The 16789-nt window shown below is 40.5% G+C and overlaps 1 protein-coding gene across 6 annotated transcripts in view; it reads left to right on the forward strand.

Moving 5' to 3' along the window:
• Nucleotides 1-16789, forward strand: part of PTPRU (protein tyrosine phosphatase receptor type U) — a 691901-nt gene that overhangs the window by 558839 nt on the left and 116273 nt on the right. For 4 of the 6 annotated variants that reach the window (XM_039334369.1, XM_039334366.1, XM_039334364.1 and 1 more), the window contains one exon: nt 1786-1815. The exons of the other annotated variants lie outside the window; for them this stretch is intronic. In XM_039334369.1, coding sequence (XP_039190303.1) covers nt 1786-1815 — 30 coding nt within the window. The remainder of the gene's footprint in view (nt 1-1785; nt 1816-16789) is intronic. 6 annotated transcript variants of the gene reach the window in all.

The following is a 16789-nucleotide window of genomic DNA, read 5'->3' on the forward strand; positions in this document are numbered from 1 at the left end:
ATTTGTGTGAAATGGTATAGGATTTCCTGCTTGAGCAAGGGGTTGGACTAGAAGACCTCCAAGGTCCCTTCCAACTCTGTTATTCTGTTATGTCATAGAATGAGCATGAGGAATGGAAATTAAATGGAAAAGTGTATTCAAGGGAAATAGTGGCAGAGCCCTCAGAATTACTATGTTGATATGAAGTTGCTTTTATGCACTCTTCTTGAATTCAAGGCCTTCAAGTGGCTATCTTCCCAACCCTTTTACCAGCACAATTTTATATCTAGTTTGCACCATGTACTTTATTTCTAGGTATTTATTTGATAGAATGAACCAAGTATTACTAGCGATTCAAGAGTGATTCCATGGCTGAATTGCTACTTATTTTGCAGCAAAAGACGGATATTTATGAAATTGTTGTGGGAAGGAAACGAGGATGTTCTGGCTGTTCCTGGGTCATGAATTATAATAAGCAAAGGCACATGCTTTTGGGTTTTGTTTGTATGAATTTCTAGAAATCAGATTCCCTCTGTATGGCAGGTTTGGCTGGTTTCTGTCAATTCCTCCAAGACTGCTTTTTTAACTAGGTATGCTAAAGGAATCGGGAGAGTTGAAAGATACACATTCTTGGTTAACTAATTGGGAGGTTGCATCTCATGCAAAAGCTGCCACTTGTAGTCATTTTACTATACTTTAGAGCAGGATGATCAATCTTTCGGATGTCTGTAGCTGTACTTAATTTTCTCACAGAGGACACATGAGGCTACAATGGCTAGGATGATCCTGCCAGCATCATACAGATGGAATGATTTCCCGTTTGGGTTTGCTGGCTGGCTGTGTTTTTCCTAGCCCTGCTAAATATATATGAAGGTTTAGGTTGCTGTTTTCATGTTTCCTATTATGTAGTCAATGGAAGCAGTGCCAAGCCCCCAACATTCAAGGGTGCTGTTAGGGAGAACTCCAAGGGCTTATCTGTTGCTATGTCCAGGTACACCTTGGTTCATGGTTCCAGCTTTTTTAAAGGTAAGAAGTATGGATTGCCTAAATGCAATGAACAGGAAGGGTTTCCAGGTCAGCAGGGATTATTGCCATTCACTTTCTAAGGCAGTGTTTTCCAACCTTGGCAACTTTAAGATGAGTGGATTTCAACTCCCAGAATTCCACAGCCAACCCATCTTAAAGTTGCCAAAGTTAGAAAACACTGTTCTATAGCATTATATATCTCTGATATTCCAGGTCATCTGATTTTTGATTGCTGCTTGATGGGCTAAGCTTGTCTGAAATGAGATGCTGTCCTTGAGTTTTAAGACAACCAAAAAGATGGAAAGTTTATTGAGGAATAAGGAATCTGAATTGCTGGTCAAGTGGGGGGAATTATCTTTTAAGAGCTGTCTGCTGAAATTGAGGGGGGGATAAAAGCTGAGATAGCCAGGCTTCTCTCTTCCTCCCTCCCTCCCTTCCTGTCTCCCTCCTTCCTTTCCCTTCCCTTTCCTTCCCTTCGCTTCTCTTCCTCCCTCCTTCCCTCAGTCTTGCAAAGGATCCAAAGTTCTTATAAGAGTTTTTTTAAAAATTAGGGTTATAAGTTGCCATCTCTACCTAGCCCCCTCTCAATATTTCTTCCCTTTCCCCCCCCCTCTCTCTCCCTCCCTCCCTCCCTCCCTCCCCCACCAGCACCCCTTCCTCTACCTCTTTGCATGGGCAATAGCCTGGTCCAAATAACTCATTTTTTCTTTTATTATCTGCCAAGAAAAAAACAACTGCTTATGCAATATCTGCTTTTCTCTTTGTTTGCACGCTTGCCAGGAGGAACTACTATTCTTATTCCTATTACCCGTAAGTAATTCTCTCATTCAGTTCTCCTTGCTCCATTGCTTGCTGCCGCCAACTATTTTCTTTCTTTGTCACATGAATGTTTAAAGTTCCCCTTGTGTGGGAGGGTGTACAGGAATGATGATGTTGAATGTTGCTTAAATAGAATGGAAATGCTTCAGAACAGGGGAAACTAGGGTGGGGATACACTTGCAGCAGGAGGGAATCAAGATTCCCCTTAGAAAGCTAGATATGTCCAGGGTGCATAATGAGTTCCTCCTGTCCACAACCTCAAACAGTCACACTCCAAACTCCACTATGGTGAAGTCCAAAGAGCTGTCGAAGGACACCAGAAACAAAACTGTAGACCTGCACCAGGCTGGGAAGACTGAATCTGCAATAGGCAAGCAGCTTGGTGTGAAGAAATCAACTGTGGGAGCAATAATTAGAATAATAATTAGAATAATAATTAGAAAATGGAAGACATACAAGACCACTGATAATCTCCCTCGATCTGGGGCTCCATGCAAGATCTCACCCCGTGGGGTCAACATGATCACAAGAACGGTGAGCAAAAATCCCAGAACCACACGGGGGGACCTAGTGAATGACCTGCAGAGAGCTGGGACCAACGTAACAAAGGCAACCATCAGTAACACACTACGCCGCCAGGGACTCAGATCCTGCAGTGCCAGACGTGTCCCCCTGCTTAAGCCAGTACATGTCCGGGCCCGTCTGAAGTTTGCTAGAGAGCATTTGGATGATCCAGAAGAGGATTGGGAGAATGTCCTATGGTCAGATGAAACCAAAGTAGAACTGTTTGGTAGAAACACAACTCGTCGTGTTTGGCGGAGAGAGAATGCTGAGTTGCATCCAAAGAACACCATATCTACTGTGAAGCATGGGGGGGGGCAACATCATGCTTTGGGGCTGTTTCTCTGCAAAGGGACAAGGACGACTGATCCGTGTACAGAAAAGAATGAATGGGGCCATCAGCAAGGGCATTGGAGATGAAATGTGGCTGGGTCTTTCAGCATGACAATGATCCCAAACACACTGCCTGGGCAATGAAGAAGTGGCTTCGTAAGAAGCATTTCAAGGTCCTGGAGTGACCTAGCCAGTCTCCAGATCTCAACCCCATAGGAAACCTTTGGAGGGAGTTGAAAGTCCGTGTTGCCCAGCGACAGCCCCAAAACATCACTGCTCTAGAGGAGATCTGCATGGAGGAATGGGCCAACATACCAGCAACAGTGTGTGCCAACCTTGTGAAGACTTACAGAAAACGTTTGACCTCTGACGTTGCCAACAAAGGATATATAACGAAGTATTGAGATGAACTTTTGATATTGACCAAATACTTATTTTCCACCATAATTTGCAAATAAATTCTTTCCAGATCAGACAATGTGATTGTCTGGATTTGTTTTCTCATTTTGTCTCTCATAGTTGAGGTGTACCTATGATGACAATTACAGGCCTCTCTCATTTTTTTAAGTGGGAGAACTTGCACAATTGGTGGCTGACTAAATACTTTTTTGCCCCACTGTATATATCCTTAGATAGATAGATAGATAGATAGATAGATAGATAGATAGATAGATAGATAGATAGATAGGTACGTACGTACGTACGTACATACATACATACATATATACAAAATTAAAAGAAAAGCGAACACCAGGATAAAAGTAAACAAGACTGTTTAATGTAAACAAGCCTGTAGATAAAAAGTCACTAAGCTTTCATCGGCCAAACTGCTGATGTCGTCAGAGTTGGAATAAAAGGATATCTGGGAGATGGCTTATATAGCCGCTTGCCTCTGCACCCAGCTTCTCGAGCACATCAGTGGCCCATTGATTGTGCTTGTCTGTAATGCGCTGAGTTGCTCTACACCTGGCAATCTGCCTGTGGCCCCGATGGTTGTCTTCTGATCTTTAATCGCTCTTGTGGTGCACATGCAGGCCCCTGGGGGGTGGCTGTCCAGCCGTCTCTGCACCTTGTCTCCCTCCCCTCCTGTTTTGGAGTGATCTTGGTTGTTATTACTCAAACTGCGATTCGGGGGCTCTGTCGGGCCATCATCCTCTCCCACCCCCATGGTCGCTGTTGTCTCGCCCATAACTCCCTTGCCCCAGTCCTGCGAAGAACGGCTATTTGGGCGTTCCTGCTCCCTGCCTTCCCCCCCCTCATTCCAGGTTGCTTCTGCGCATCTATCTCCATCTCATGGCCGTGACGCGCCATTGGTCCATCACCTCCTCCCATGGAAGTCATCGTCGCCTCACCTGTAGCTTTATCGCCACAATCCTGCAAAGGGCTATCCCATTGTTTCCATTTCTGGTCTCCCTCCCCTTTTGCCGGGTCGTCTTCTTCTCTGGGGATCACCGTTGCCTCATTTGTAGTTCTATTGCCCCACCAAGGATGGGCTGAATGTCTCCTCCGTGGATCGCAGTGCTGTCTCTCCCACCTTCTAAGGTGGTAAGCCAGTAAGGAGGTCTATATGCTGGTTGATGGAAAGAGCCAGGCTTCTTTGAGTAAGCAGCCACCCTTGGTGGTCTCATGGGATATAGCCTCCACATTGACCAGATCGAACATATGGCCAAGGCTGGCCATATGGGCCCACACTTGTGAGCGCTGCTCTTGCCTTTTAATTGCTAATTCATGTTCATGGACCCTAGTCCTAAGTCTTTTAGTTGTTTCCCCAATGTAATTGCAAGGACAGTTTTTGCAATTAATTCTGTAAACTACAGAGGATCTCTCTTCGTTGGGGAGCGGCTCTTTGGGATGCATGATCTTTGTTCTTAGGGTCTTTTCAGGTCTATGGGCAATGCTCACATTGTAGGGGGCCAGCAGCCATGCCGTAGCCTCAGAAACCCTATTGATGTAAGGAAAGGTTGTCTGTGTGGCTGGCGTTGTTGTTACACCAGAGTGTGAGTCTCTGTGAGGCTGATGAGGTCTACTATACCGTCTCACAAATTCCATAGGCTAGCCATTGCACCTAAAGCTGTAATATAGTCATTTTTTCTCTTTGATTTTGTCTCTGCCTGTGCTGCAATGGGAGTTGACCCATTTGAATAACGTCCTGACACAGCTGATTTTATGTGCTACAGGATAATTACTTCTGTAGTGCAGTGTTCTGTCAGTGTGGGTGGGTTTGCAATATATGGACATGCATAATGTGCCATTGGGGCACACTTAAAAAAACTGTCTGCAATCCCCAGTTCCCCGCCCCTTGCTATTGTGTGGGTACAAGGCTACCCTAAGACTGTTTCATATATTGGGCATTGGATATTCTCTGAGATAATGATAGAAGACAATACTTTTATCACAGGGTTGAACTTTGGGATCCTTAGTGCTTTCTGAGCTTGGTGGATTTCATTACCAAGTTTCATTACCAAATTAGGTAATATCATCAGTGCCAGTACTGGCTAGCACTGATTATGTTATCTAGCGTGATAATGAAATGTCTGCAAGAAAACCACCAAGCCCAGAGATCACCAAGGAACCCCCAGATGAGATAACCTCTCTTGTCAAAACTGAGGTGTCAAACCAATTAGGGATTGTAGTGTAGAAATATTGTCAAACAGGAAATCTCAGTCTGGCCCAGCAGGAACAAAGGGGCAGAGTTCAATTCTTTCTGAGTCACACTTTTATTCAGATCTGGAAAAAGTGGGTCTTCCCATTAAGCTGGAAGAGCCCTAAATGATTTATTCAGCATGCCTTTTTATTGTATTTTGTTAACACAAGCAGAAAACAGCCATTTATAGGAAAGTAGGTAAAAAACAGAAGTTGCTACAAGGTTGTTGCTTGCCAAGTACATTTAGAAGCATGTTTAGAGAGAAACATTTAGCAAACCCCTTGCAGCCTACCTTGTGGTTTCTGTCATGCCTCTCCCGAGCTATGGACAATTACATGTTGTAATGTATTGAGTTAAACTTATGAAACAGGTTGCTGGAGTCTGTGTAGGAATGGTTAGCTGACCACATGGTTTGCCAGCCAGACTATCTGTCTACACTGCAGACTAGTTAATATGCATTTAAGTGGGAGAATACTGTAATCTGATTGGTTTCTGCCTCCTGAGCTGAGTGTATGAAAAGGTGGAGCATGTGTTTTTCAGTTTCAGTTTTGCCTTTGCAATAAAGAGAGTTGTGTTTCACCTGCTGCCTCTTCAATGCCACAAGGAACAGCAAACATAACACATGTTATTACCACTCATTTATTCTCTTTAATTCAGCAATTTCAATGCAAAAATTTTGATCACCACAATACTGATCAACAACACCACTGCTTTCAAACAGAAGAGAATATCTTCCCAGCCATCTGATCTCTGAAGCAATTCTCTTCCTAATACTAGGACATCTGGTGTTTGTAAACTAAAGGGCTGAGAGTGAGGATCAGCAGGTGTCAGTGGGAGCTGGAAGAGCCCTCTTTTTTCTGTTCCAAGTGGGAGAATCATTGGGGACCTTCAACTCTTTCTTTCAAACAAGATGTCATGAGGTCTTCACATTGTTTTCCAATCCCGAGCTTGGCCAAGTTCATTGTCATCTCTAGATATGCAGGAAACTAGGAAATTCTTTGAATCACGTTTCTTCTATGTTTTCAAGAACGGAATTTTTTTATGATCCAAAGATGCTTTTCCAAAAGGCAACTGGACTTTCTTAGTTTTTTTTTCTTTGAAAACTTTTTTGTTTCTCATCCAGGAAGTTCTAACTGAAGAATCTTCTTGTATGAGAAGCGAAACATTTTCAAAGGAAAAAAAAAAACCAAGAAAGTCCAGTTGCCTTTTGGGAAAGCACTTTTGGAACAACCATGACCTGGATGATTGAGAATCTCCATAAATGTTTAGGAGCATGAGCCTTTCTGAGCTGCTGGTAGTAACTGAAGAGATGGGGTGATCTTCAAGGGTGGCATAAAATCAGTGTGGTACCTAACTCTATATTTTGCTTTTATATAGACTCCTGAGAGTAAACAGTTTCAGCTGACATGGAAGTATTTGCATGTACAGTGAAAGCATCTTGTTGGGAATGCAGTAATTCTACTGTAAACTGACACTTTTTACCAACACCACCCACATGACTTCTTGGACTGAGCATTCCCACGTTAGACTGAACACCCAAATGTAATACCCAAATACAATGTTTCTATAGGGTTGCAATAAGATCTGCATCATTTCTCCCCATTCTTTCCCTGCACCAGAAATTCAAAGAGAGAGAGAAAAAAATGCAGCTAAACAATAAAAATCCCAAGGTACATGGCTTAAACTAAAGAATAAAGCTTTGTGAGCCTTGAATTTTGGCTTTTAACTGAAAACTGATGTTCAGACTGAAAATTCTTTGTACGAATTGAAGCAAAAGTTTTAATACAGCTGGGGGCTGTGAAAAGCAAATTATGTAAAGTTGATTCTTTGAATGTAAGTAGCTGAAGAACTTGTCCACACTTAAAATCACATCGGGAGTAGAATCAATAATATTGAACAGACATAAGTGCTGTATTTCAAAATGAGGCAATGTTATAGGCTCTAGAATATTTTCACAGCCACAAAAGTGGGTGATTGCACTTATAAAAGACTTGGAAGGTGTATATAAGTATTGCCTTTGATTGAGAAATTTGTTACTTTTTTGACAAGTAACCCTAACCCTCAGATTCATTTAGCATATCTTCTGTCAATATGTTTTTAAGAACACAAAGGGAAGAGAGCTTCACTAAGATAAATTTCTAATTTCACCAAATAGATGTATTCTCAATACTGCTATTCCATGGGGTAATGTTCTCTTCCACTGGAGCTTTTAAGGAAAGGAATATGGTTTCATTTAGAAATAATGCTGTTTTTGTTTAGCATGATATGGAAATCCATCCATCACAATTTAGAACTCTGACTTTTTTCCTTGAGTTTTTTGTGCATTGTATGGTCAAAATAATCTAATTATGTCATGACTTTATGGACATGCGAACCAAGATTGCTTGATAAATCTTCAGTGGAAAAACATAGAGAGTGTCAGAATCCAATTATATTTCATTTCTATCTACCTACTCTGATAAAACCCAATTCTTGGATTGGAGGATAAGCAGGGTTTTTTTATGACTTTCACTTCCTTCATTAACAACAAAGTGACCGTTTGTGGATTCTCTTCGAGAGGACTAAACATAACAATGCGGCCATCTGCCTTTCATCTTAGTCCCTCTGAAGTTCTCCTCTTTGTTGACAGTGAGGAAAAAGGGGTGGGGGGAAATCCAATGCCTGGGATCTGGGAAAGAAAGGATGAATGATCGTGCCGATGGAGCGGATGACAGATTGAATTGCCCAGAAGAACTGTGGGGTGGGGGCTGCTTGGGAACATTTTAAAAAATTGAAGGGTGGGAGAGGATTCCCCAGATCCTGTCTAACATGCCTACAATCAGCTTCTCTTAATAAAGATCCCTGTTGGAAGAGATATTCCAAGAGTTCTGTCTTCTTAAGATGTAAGATTGAGGTGGGTCCTTACATTGAGAATATAAGAAAAAATGTTTTAAGCTAATAGTGTAATTTAACTGGGCTGATACCTTTGGGTATCCTGAAGAGTACAGAACTGAGGAGATAGACTTCCAGTTTGCCAGGCAGCCACCATGAACGGCTGGGAGACTTGTTCTCTCTCCCCTGTTCAGTTTTGCATCACTTGGGGGGCCTGAAAAGGGCCAAAAGTCACCCCGAAGAGGTGACCAGCAAGGAGGGCCTTTTGCTGGATCGCGGGAGAGCAGCAACTGTCCCGTTAGAGCAGGTGATCCCTCCAAACCGGCGGATGAAAGGACCGACCGTAGAAATATGGCTCGTCCCTAGGCTGCTAACAGCTGAAGTCACACTTACCATCTACAACTTCAAAGCAGTGTGGGAAGGACTGGGTGAGAACTACCTCTCTTACATCCTTATTACTTAATTACCTGCATAAGCTGCTAAAGTACTTTCCCATCTGTGGAGAAGGAAGGGGGATTTTAGCCCTCCCTCCAGAAACACCAGCAATTGAATACAAAGGTGTAAGGACCCACCCCACTTTGCATCTTAAGAAGACAGAACTCTTGGAATAATTCTTCCAACAGGAATCCTTTATTAAGAAGAAGTGATTGCAGGCGTGCTAGACAGGACTTGGGGTCCAAGCTTTCCCATTCAAGGTTTTAAGGGGTTCCCTAGCAGTCCCACCCAATCACTCCCCCTTCCAGTGGTAGTTTCAGGCATCATAATCCCACCCCTTTGCTCCTTTCTTCGGTCTGTATGGAAACTTCAGATAAACTACATGAAAGGTAATTAGTTCTCTTTGTCATGGTAAGGTTCTTTGATGCTAGTTACATTCAAAGTCTCTCTTTGATGTTACAATACACATTCAATTCCTTAGAAGTATACTGAAGGAAGTGAGGGCCATAAAGCCGCTTTGTTCTCCCCCTTCTCTCCCTCTTATGGCAGAATCCAGAGAAGGCAGAATTGGGGTTTTCTATATTTGATGATTAAAGATGAAATATAATTGGATTCTGACAACAAAGGGGAGCTTTTTTGAAAACATTGAAAAAATAAATGGATCCCAGTTGGAACTTTATTTCCTAAAGCTTGTAAATTAAAAGATTTTTGATTATCTATTTTTTACTTTTAATTTTTATTTGAAATTTTTTTTCCTCTTAAAATAGAAGAACCCCCCCCCCAAAAAAGGATTACAATAACTTTGAGATTAAAGGAATTGCTTAAACAGTGAGGTTTAAGTGGCTAAACCTGAAATTGCAATTTATTATTCTTAAAGAAAAGAGACCTGGCTGACAGTTTAGAAAACAATATAAGATTTATCTGGTAACCTTGAACACAGCTGTGAGAGTTTTAGTGGTGGGGGGGAACTGTGAAAGTTTTCAATTCAACTCATCACTATTGAAGTCCAGGAACAGATCTTTCCTATGGAAGAAATGCAAAAACAATTTTTTGCTATGTTGAAAATAACTTACCAAACTTACCAAAGTCTTCTTAAAGCAGGCGATGAAATAAGAGCTTTCAGAAAAAAACTAGAAAGCGTCTTAGATATGCAAACTCAAACTTTGATTATAACTAAAAACCTATCTATACAGAATACAATAGGAAAAAATCGAACAATTACATACTATGACAGAAGACCTAACTGTCCAACAAATACGGACAATAGAAAATTTAGAAAAAAATCTGATATGGATGGAGGAAAAAACCTGCTATATAAATCAGAAGGAATTTGAAGATGAAGAAGAGAAACAGATGGAAGAAAAGATAAACAATTCAGGACAACTACAAGAAGAGAAAATAAAAGAGGCGATCTGGTAGTCCTGCCAGACCCCTCAGCCTTCCAAAAATGGCAACCTGATGGTCATATCAATATGACATAATATATACAATGATACAAAAAATCTTTGAGAATCCTGAAGCAAGGACATGAAAGATGATTTGGCAAAGAAAAAAAAGCCAGAATAAGATTGAAGAAGAATGGAATGTGGGCATATTTAGGAGGTTTAAAATAGAATATACTTAACTAAACAAGACCCGTATTTTGAATATGAGATATTGTTATGATGTGAAGATAAAGAAAAATGTTGGCTAATTAAAACCTAGATGCATAAATATTAACAGTTAAACTGAAATATTGAGTTTTTTATAAAGGTTAGATAAAGATGATTAAGACATATATATGTTAAGAGTGATGTAATGTAATTAACATGTTTTGATGTAGTGATAAGAATAAAAATTATAAGCTTAAATATGAGAAAGTGGATATAAGGAAGAATGCTGAGATGGGAGAAATTTTGGTTATTGAATTTATAATATTTGGAAATTATAATGAAAATAAGAATGTTATATTGTATTACTAATTTGTTGATATAGAAGTAGATAGATAAGATATATATTCGGAATACTAGATTTTGGGGGGAATTGTAACAAAGGGAATTATGGTCATTTAAAAATTTGGAAATGATAAATATTAAATGTTTAATTTAAATATCAACGCAAAATTAAAGCTGGGAAAATTCATAAAGTGGTCCAAAAGATGGAATGTTAAAATAAATAAGACATATAAAATTATTGATAAATGTAAAAAAGCTATTAAATAGCTGATGGATAGAATAAGAAGTATACTAATTCAAACAAGAGATAGTATGTATTAAGGGAAAAAAGAGAGGAAATATTGGCTGTAATAGTTGGAGATTTGTATTAATAATACTTGTATATAATGGAACTATTGTAACTCAGGCACCATGTTGCTTTTCAAAGATATAATTGTAACATTGGAAAATTAATAAAAAGTTAAAAAAAAAGAACTGAGGAGATAATCCACATGCCTTGTTTATCATTTGGTGTTTTGTTACTTAGTCCTTAATACTGTACAGCCTTATCAATAACCCTTCCTTCATCCTTGTCTTTGAAAACTGAAATTTCAAGGGTGGAATCCTGATATGGAATTCTGGAAGAAACCAACTGCAGAATGAATATTGGTTTGGAGGAAAATGTGCAGGTTTTGTCACCTTGAAAAATTTTGATTTCTACAACTATCAGTATATAAATTGCCCTCCCTATCTCATAATACCTCTTTATCCAGGGACATGTCCCTTAATCTTGACAAATGTGTGTGTTTGTGTGTATGTATATGTGTGTGTGTGTGTATGTGTGTGTGTGTGTATATATATATATATGTGTGTGTGTGTGGGTCTTTGGTCATTCGGGTTTTCTCCCGCGTAAAATTGGAAGTGTCTTTGCAGTGCCAAGATACTTCCAATTTTACACGAGAGAAAACCCGAATGACCAAAGACCTACATACAAACACCCGCGAAAACCTCAGAAAACATATATATATATATATATATATATATATATATATATATATGTCTTTAATAATTTTGAATATTGGAATCCCAGGTATGGACATTTAAAGTCAATCAGATTGGTCCCAATAACCATTTCCAGTCACAATTTGATGAACCTGTGCAACAAGTTCGGGATTCGCCGATCCCATTTTTGGCCACCCTACGCCAAAGGTGGTCCACTCAGATTCACAGAATCTTTTTAACATGGCTGGATTTGGTTTTGGGTCTCCATAATCCCTAGAAAAACCCTTTTTGAAATTCTTTAACATGCACTGGAGTGGCGTCTGGTCAACGCCCTCCTTTGACTGTTTCCCACCGATCTTTCTAATACACTACCATCGATCACTCAGCAGAAGCTACGATGGTTTAACCTCCCCACACAATCCTGCCTATGAAGACTTAAGGATGCTGTCTTTGCATTCTTAAGGATTGATCAGACCCTTCTTCTGATCCAAAAGGGATCAGGTTTTTCCCCTTTTTTTTACAATACTTGTCTGCAGGCATTTTCCAGACTCCTTTGTTGATTTAAGACCTGTCTGTCACCCTCACGGATCCTTGACTGAAGTGCTTTGCTGATGGGTAGATTCCCTTTCCTCTCGTCGAGGTCTCCTTGTAGACAAAGGCCATGGTGCCGGCTTTGGAGCTGTCGTCGTTTAGGAGAGGGGCCCCACCAGGGCAATTCATCAGGAAAGAAAAAAAGCCTTTCCCTAAAAGTCCTTTAAAGTCCCGGCAGAGTTGCCATAAATCTTGTGGAAAAAGTAAAAGAAAAAAATAAAGGACTTTTACAAATTCCAAGGGTGAAACAGAAAGGTTTATTTTTGCGCAAAGGTTCAGAAGTGTTTAACAGCAAATTTCTGAACAAGGGGGAGGGTCCAAACTACAATCTTTATAGCTTTCTCTTTCTAAGGAACAAAGGAGCATAGATGGAATCTTACATTGTATAATTTTCAATTAGTTTCTCACAGGCATACAATGAATAGAAGGTTTCACTTTTATACAATGTTTCTCAATATGCATTAGGTCATTACAGCTATTGCTAACAGCTTTCCTCCAGGAATTATGCAGACACATCATTTTGCTTTTAGTGATTTCTTTCATTATCATTATTATTATTATTATACTTATTCATTTTTATTCTATGTTATTCTATTTCTTTCCACTTTAAGATAAAAGTAAAGAGCTCTGGGATGTAAGATAAAAGGCTTTTTTATTAATTGCTGAGCTTTCGTTAACAAGCTGTTAACATCATCAGAGCAAAGGGCTAAATGAGAAGGGGGAGTATGTGCATAAATTTACATAACAGTTAAAAAACGGTTGCAGTGAGGCATGTGCACATAACGTGCTTAAGAAGCTCTTAAAGGCATAGAGCAGTCAGTCTCAAAACCATTTTAAAAGTCGCACTTGTCAGCTGTTTGGCGCGTAGATCCAGCGCGCCTTTTAGCCAGCCTCTTGGATTGTATAGTTTGTTTGGTGTAGGGTTGCTCTCTGTGTGTGTTTTGTTGGGTACGGTTATTTGGAATGTTTCTGTGTGTTCGTTTATTATGCTTATTAGTTGTGGGTGGTTTTGTGGTGTTTGGGAATTGGGCTGTAATATTTTGTTCCATTGAATGTGATAAGTCATATTTCATTGCAGGGGGGAATTTTGGTCTTGGTCTTAATATTCTGTTGTTACTTAGGTGTTGTGTGTGTATGTTTTGTTGTGTGTGAGTGTCTTGTGAGGTTGCAGGATTTATGTTTTGGATGTTTGTGTCCTGGATGTTGTGGTCAGGGGGGTTGTTGTTTCTGTGTGTGAGAATATCAGAACATGGTGTGTTGGTTGTGTGAGTTGTCATGGTTGTGTTAGAATTATATTCTTTAGTTAGGTTTGATGAAAAGGATTGTGTTGTAGAAAGGATATCTATTGTGTTGGTTTGGGGTTTGATAAGTGGGTGGGGTGGTGTTTTTGTGTTATTATTGGTTGGGTTGAAGTGTTTAGGTATTTTATGTTTTTGTAAATGTCTTTTTAGGGTTTGGTAAGAAAGTAGTAGGTCTATGTGTCTATTAATAGAATGACAGTCTGAAAACCAAGCTTCTTTTAAAAGATGGCCTCCTTTGGTGGAATCATGAGCAATGACTTCTGCTCCTTTAAAGTTGAAAGTGTGGCCATGCTCAGCTATATGGGTCCAGACTTGGGAGCGTTGTTCTTGTCTTCTTACTGCCAAAACATGCTCATGTATTCTGGTTTTAAGTCTTTTTGATGTTTCTCCAATGTAGTTACATTGGCATGTGTTGCAGTTGATCTTGTATACGATGGAGGACAAATCACTGGTTGGTAATGGTTCTTTGGGTCGCATCAACTGGGACATAAGTTGTCACCACCACACATCCACGCAAAAAGCAAACCCGAACCCACACCGATGATGAGGCACGACCACAAACCAGAAGCCAGACCACAGCTGCATCATTAGCCACTTTAAACCTCTCCACTCCATACATGAAGCAAACTGACACCCTCCATGAAGATGAGGCACGACCACGAACGCGAAGCCAAAAAATAGCAAGGCAGCCCAAAATCTTAAACCCCCCTGCAACTCAGACTAACCTGAGCACAACCAAACAGAACACTCCCCCAGCCAATCAGAGCACAGCCAACCCCCAGCCAATCAGAGCACAGCCAACCCCCCAGCCAATCAGAGCACAGCCACGCCCCTAACCAATCAGAACACACCTCCACCCAATCAGAACACAGCCAAGCTCCCACCCAATCAGTTCATACCCCCAGTGGCAATTAAAAGGAAGGAACAGCTAAGACCACACATTGCTCCTCGAAGCACGAAGCTGAAAGCACCAGCCTGAAAATGACGAATGGGACTTCGTCGAAACGTCGCCAAGGCACTTCCAATTTTATGCGGGAGAAAACCCGAACAACCAAAGACCCATACACACACACATACACACACACACACACACACACACACACACAAACACACATTTGTTTTCTGAGGTTTTTGCGGGTGTTTGTATGTAGGTCTTTGGTTATTCAGGTTTTCTCCCACGTAAAATTGGAAGTGTCTTGGCGACGTTTCAACCAAGTCCCATTCGTCATCTTCAGGCTGGTGTTTTCGGCTTCGTGCTTCTAAGAGCAATGTGCGATTGTAACTTTTAACTGCCAGTGGGGGTATGAACTGATTGGGTGGGAGCTTGGCTGTGTTCTGATTGGGTGGAGGTGTGTTCTGATTGGATGGGGGGTTGGCTGTGCTCTGATTGGATGGGGGGGTTGGCTGTGCTCTGATTGGATGGGGGAGTGTTCTGTTTGGGTGGGGGCTTTGTTGTGTTCAGGTTTGTCTGAGTTGCAGGGGGCTTTGAGATGGTGAGCTGCGTTGCTGTTGTTTGGCTTCGCATTCGTTGTCATGCCTCATCTTCATGGTGGGTGTCAGTTTGCTTCTTGTATGTATTGGAGGGGTTTAAAGTGGCTAATGATGCAGCTGTGGTCTGGCTTCTGGCTTGTGGTCGTTCCTCATCATCGGTGTGGGTTCGGGTTTGCTTTTTGCGTGGATGTGTGGTGGTGACATCTTGTGTGGTTTTCGTGAGTGTGGGTCTGGTGTCATTCTTTGTGTTAGGGAGTCGTTTGTCAATAAGGGCAGTTTCCAAATGGCTGGTAGGGACTTGTTTGTCAATAAGGGCAGTTTCTAAATGCTGTGTGGGCATTTTTCTATCTCGATGGCTTCTCTGATTATTCTGTTATTAAAGTGTTCAGTTCTGGTCTTTTTAAAGTCAATTTCATGTCCTGTGGCTTTAAGGTGTTGGACCAGTGAAGAAGTTGGTTCCTCTTTTTTGACTGAGTTCTTGAGTCAAACACACACACAAACACACACGTGTGTGTGTGTGTGTGTGTGTGTAAAACACACCATACACATAATATAGGCACAATATATGTATTACACAATACATAATCATGTACAAAATAAGAATTGTTGATCTAAGTGTTCTGACATTTGTTTCTTGTGCCACTATTGAAAAATAACTCATCCAAATACTGAGGAAGAATATAGATCAAAAATCCAATGCTGCCAATCAGGGCAAATTTATCTTTCCAGTATTGGAATAGTACTACTTTGGGCTACATTCCTTCTGTGAAATACCCACAGCTCTCAGTATGTTAATCACAATCATATACTAGACATATAAACTAGATTAGTTCTCTCCAACATGGCTGCTCTCCAGATGTGTACATTTGAGTTCCTAGAAATTTCAGCAATAGCCGCACATCTGGAGGGTAGCCAGGTTGAAGAAAGCTGGCTGAAATGCTCATGCACTTGGTAGCAATTCTTTTGATAAAACAACCATCAACCCCAAACCTGACTGCCAGTCAGATAAATTTCAGACCAAAATGTAACAGTAGTAGGATAAGATAAAATCAAATGAGTTGACATTTTAAATTATATCTCCTGCATTAATGCAAACATATGGCATAGTTCTCATTGAGAACTGTGAAATGCACACAGAAATGATTGCTTGTTAATATATTCCATGTGCATTGGAAGCTAATGTTAGTTTGTCACCCTTATTAGAAACAAGACTGGATGAGCTAATTCTACTTTATTGTAAAGCTACATTAACAGAATCTTGCAAACCTGAAAGTGCTTCTCTCCCTTGTCTCCTCTAGAGTCCAAAAACTAAAGAGGGTCTTCTGAGCCTCTTGCCTAGCTCACATTCCCCACATAGCTGCCTTTTATCTGTCCATTTCTTTGGCTGTTGTGTCTTCAGCTTTCCCTCAAAGTCACTAGCTCATACCATGACATAATTTGAAAATTTTGGCACTATGAAAGGCTTAGATAGTAATTGGAATGTTCTAGGCAGATTACTGAGCCAGCTTGTAGTTTTGATGAGTTAGCCATATTTTTACTGATGAGGATGACACTTAGAGAAAAAAATCATCCAGAAATGACAGGAGGCCTATCTGGAGGAAGTAGAATTCACCTTTTTAAAACTTTGGTGTATGCAGTAAAGCTGCATACATCTATCTCTGTTTTGTAGTATGAGATTAGCATATTACCTTGTTGAGATTGTCCAAGTTTCCCTTGTGTACAAGGTCAAAGATCAATTAGAGATTAAACTCTTAAAATAGGACCATCAAAACCTAGACTGACATCAATGTTAGTTCAGTGAGTAACTGGGCAGTTCCTATCGT

Source organism: Crotalus tigris, unplaced genomic scaffold (genome assembly GCF_016545835.1).
Source record: "Crotalus tigris isolate CLP2741 ecotype Arizona unplaced genomic scaffold, ASM1654583v1 scf7180000017628.32516253702:7417878, whole genome shotgun sequence".
NCBI classification, from domain to species: Eukaryota; Metazoa; Chordata; class Lepidosauria; order Squamata; family Viperidae; genus Crotalus; species Crotalus tigris.